Source organism: Carassius gibelio, chromosome A20 (genome assembly GCF_023724105.1).
Source record: "Carassius gibelio isolate Cgi1373 ecotype wild population from Czech Republic chromosome A20, carGib1.2-hapl.c, whole genome shotgun sequence".
Taxonomy (NCBI): domain Eukaryota; kingdom Metazoa; phylum Chordata; class Actinopteri; order Cypriniformes; family Cyprinidae; genus Carassius; species Carassius gibelio.
The window spans coordinates 25,176,380-25,178,917 of NC_068390.1; the positions used below are offsets into that span (position 1 = coordinate 25,176,380).

General features: G+C 36.8%; 1 protein-coding gene across 1 annotated transcript; it reads right to left on the reverse strand.

Moving 5' to 3' along the window:
* Positions 1-1,059: 1,059 nt before the first annotated feature.
* LOC127938529 (trace amine-associated receptor 1-like) lies at positions 1,060-2,073 on the reverse strand. The gene has a single exon (XM_052535196.1). The coding sequence runs from the start codon at positions 2,068-2,070 to the stop codon at positions 1,060-1,062; it is 1,011 nt and encodes a 336-aa protein (XP_052391156.1). The 5' UTR covers positions 2,071-2,073.
* Between the last annotated feature and the right edge of the window lie 465 nt (positions 2,074-2,538).

Consider the following 2,538-nt stretch of genomic DNA (forward strand, 5'->3'; position numbering starts at 1 on the left):
ATTTTTTTAATGGTACAGATCTTATATGTCAAAAGATCAAGCCAAAGATCAATCAAAAGATCAAGCCAAATTCAATTCTCTCATATCATGACCCCTTGAAGCATTGGTCTGGAGCAGTAAAGCCTGCCCACTTTAATTTGATTGGTCATCTCAAACATTTTGTCATTGACAAGCAACTCATGACAAAGTCAGTTAAAATATGCAAAAATAAATGTTTGCTAACTAAAATAAATATTTAATTTAGCTACATGCATCAGCTGAAGCATCTCTCTGGAGTTTGCGCTTGTAAGCAACACTAAAGTCACAAAGTTGATTTGACTAGTCATTTTGTCACTGATTGGCATGCAAAACACTTAATATATATTTTTGTATTTATTGAAATTTTCAAATTATGATTTTAATTTAAATACTTTTAAGAAAGTTTCTGAAATGCTTCAGCATTTTTGTCAGACATGTTGAATTTAAAAATGGAAATAAAAAGTACAGACGCACAAAATTATATCTTAGGTTAAAATACATTTAAATTTAATTCCTTTAGCTGACACTTTTATCCAAAGTGACTTACAATTGCTTTATATGTCAGAGGTCGCACGCCTCTGGAGCAACTAGGGGTTAATGTCTTGCTCAGGGACACATTGGTGCCTCACAGTGGATTCGAACCCGGGTCTCTCACACCAAAGGCATGTGCCAACACCATCCAATAATTGTATCTTGTCTGCATGTATGTTGTAGGTTTACACTGAAAGCATGTTTGTGAAAGGATAGAAATGCTAGTATTGACTGTGCAGTTTTCATACACTTTATTAAAATGTAATTAATAGGGATCCATGAGAGGGGCAAAGATCAACACTGATGGACTCTGAAGGACATACAGCACATATAGGCATGTATAGCACATACAAGATTCTTAAAACATTTTCTTTCAATGATTTCTTTTGCACTAATATGAAGGTTTAGTTAAGAAATGGAACACAAAATACAAGAAAATAGATACACTGCAATATGTTCCAAACAGAAAAAATAATAAATAAAAAATAATAATAATAATTAGTTTCAACGTTACAACAGTATTGTTCTTGAAGAATTTGTCTGAAATATTGCTTTGGATAGAATGATTCTGAAAGCATGTCTGAACCAGCTGTAAAAGAAGGCATAGACTAAGGGATTACAGGTGGAATTATAATATCCAACCCAATAAAATAAATCAAACAGCAGTGGTGGTACAGAGTAACCAATGTATGGATCGATAAGAAGGCAAAGGAAAAAAGGTATCCAGAAGGTCAGAAACACCCCAATGACGATGGCTAAAGTCTTAGTGGCTTTCCCCTCTTTTTTAAATTCAGAATTCACGCTCTGGATGGCCTGAACCTGCCGTTGAGCTGCGTGTAAGATCTTGAGGTACACACAGAGCATAACAAAAGCAGGACCATAAAAACAGATCAGTGAGAATATAGGAGCTCCAGCTTTACTCTGAAACAGTGTACATCCGCCATCACATTTAATGTTCTCGTAGTAAAAATCCTCAACACCAAGAATATTAAGCTCCATGAAGATCATGCCAAACCCCAGAGCAGCTGAAACACTCCAGCAGATAATAATCATAACTAGTGTGGCCAGTGATGTCATTTTACTATGATATTGAAAGGGGTGACATATAGCATAATATCTGTCTAAAGAAATAATACAGAGGTTTAAAATTGATGCGGTACTCAATGTTACATCAAGACTGCTGTGTATTTTACAGAACAAATCTCCCAGATACCAGCACGTCTCGATGGAGCGCAGCATGCTGGGAGGCATCACAACTCCTCCTACAAGCAGATCGGCCACGGCCAGAGATAGGATGAGGTAGTTAGTTGCTGTGTGAAGCTGCTTGAAATGAATGACTGTTATGATCACAAGCAGGTTTCCTATGATTGTGACAATTGAAGAGACACTCAAAAGGATGTAGAGTAATATTCGAGTTTCCAAAGGATAGACAAACTTCTGACAAGACCTGTTACTAAACTCATGACAGAGAAAAGGCTTTTCCCAGATTTCAGTTTGACTGATGTTGATTCGGATTTCCATTTACACAATTCTGGAGCTTCCCTGCTTAAAACAAGGAAGTGAAGTTAACTTCAGCCTGCAGTTAGGTGTATGCATCTCTGTCAAAGAATTGAATGTTAAAAGCTTGATGATTGGATTATTTTAAATACAACACAGCACATCAAAGTCTCTCCATCCATGTTCTTACCTTTCTTTCTACGGTGAAAAAAAGGCTCCCTCAAGAAGCAGAGAGCACACATTTATAGCATAAGAGTTTCATAACAACCTCCCTCCTGTCAAATCACACCACATCTGAGTTTCCAAGGAAACCTAGTGTTCTCATCAGTCTACAACGGTGTCAAACACAAGGCCCAAGTACCAAAACTGGCCCGCCACCTTATTTAATCTGACCCACAAAATAATTTAATTAATCTGTGATTCTGTCTTATTTCCACCTCAATTCATGTTGTCAGTGTGTGATGGGAAGTTGATGGTGCCTCTGAAAAAATT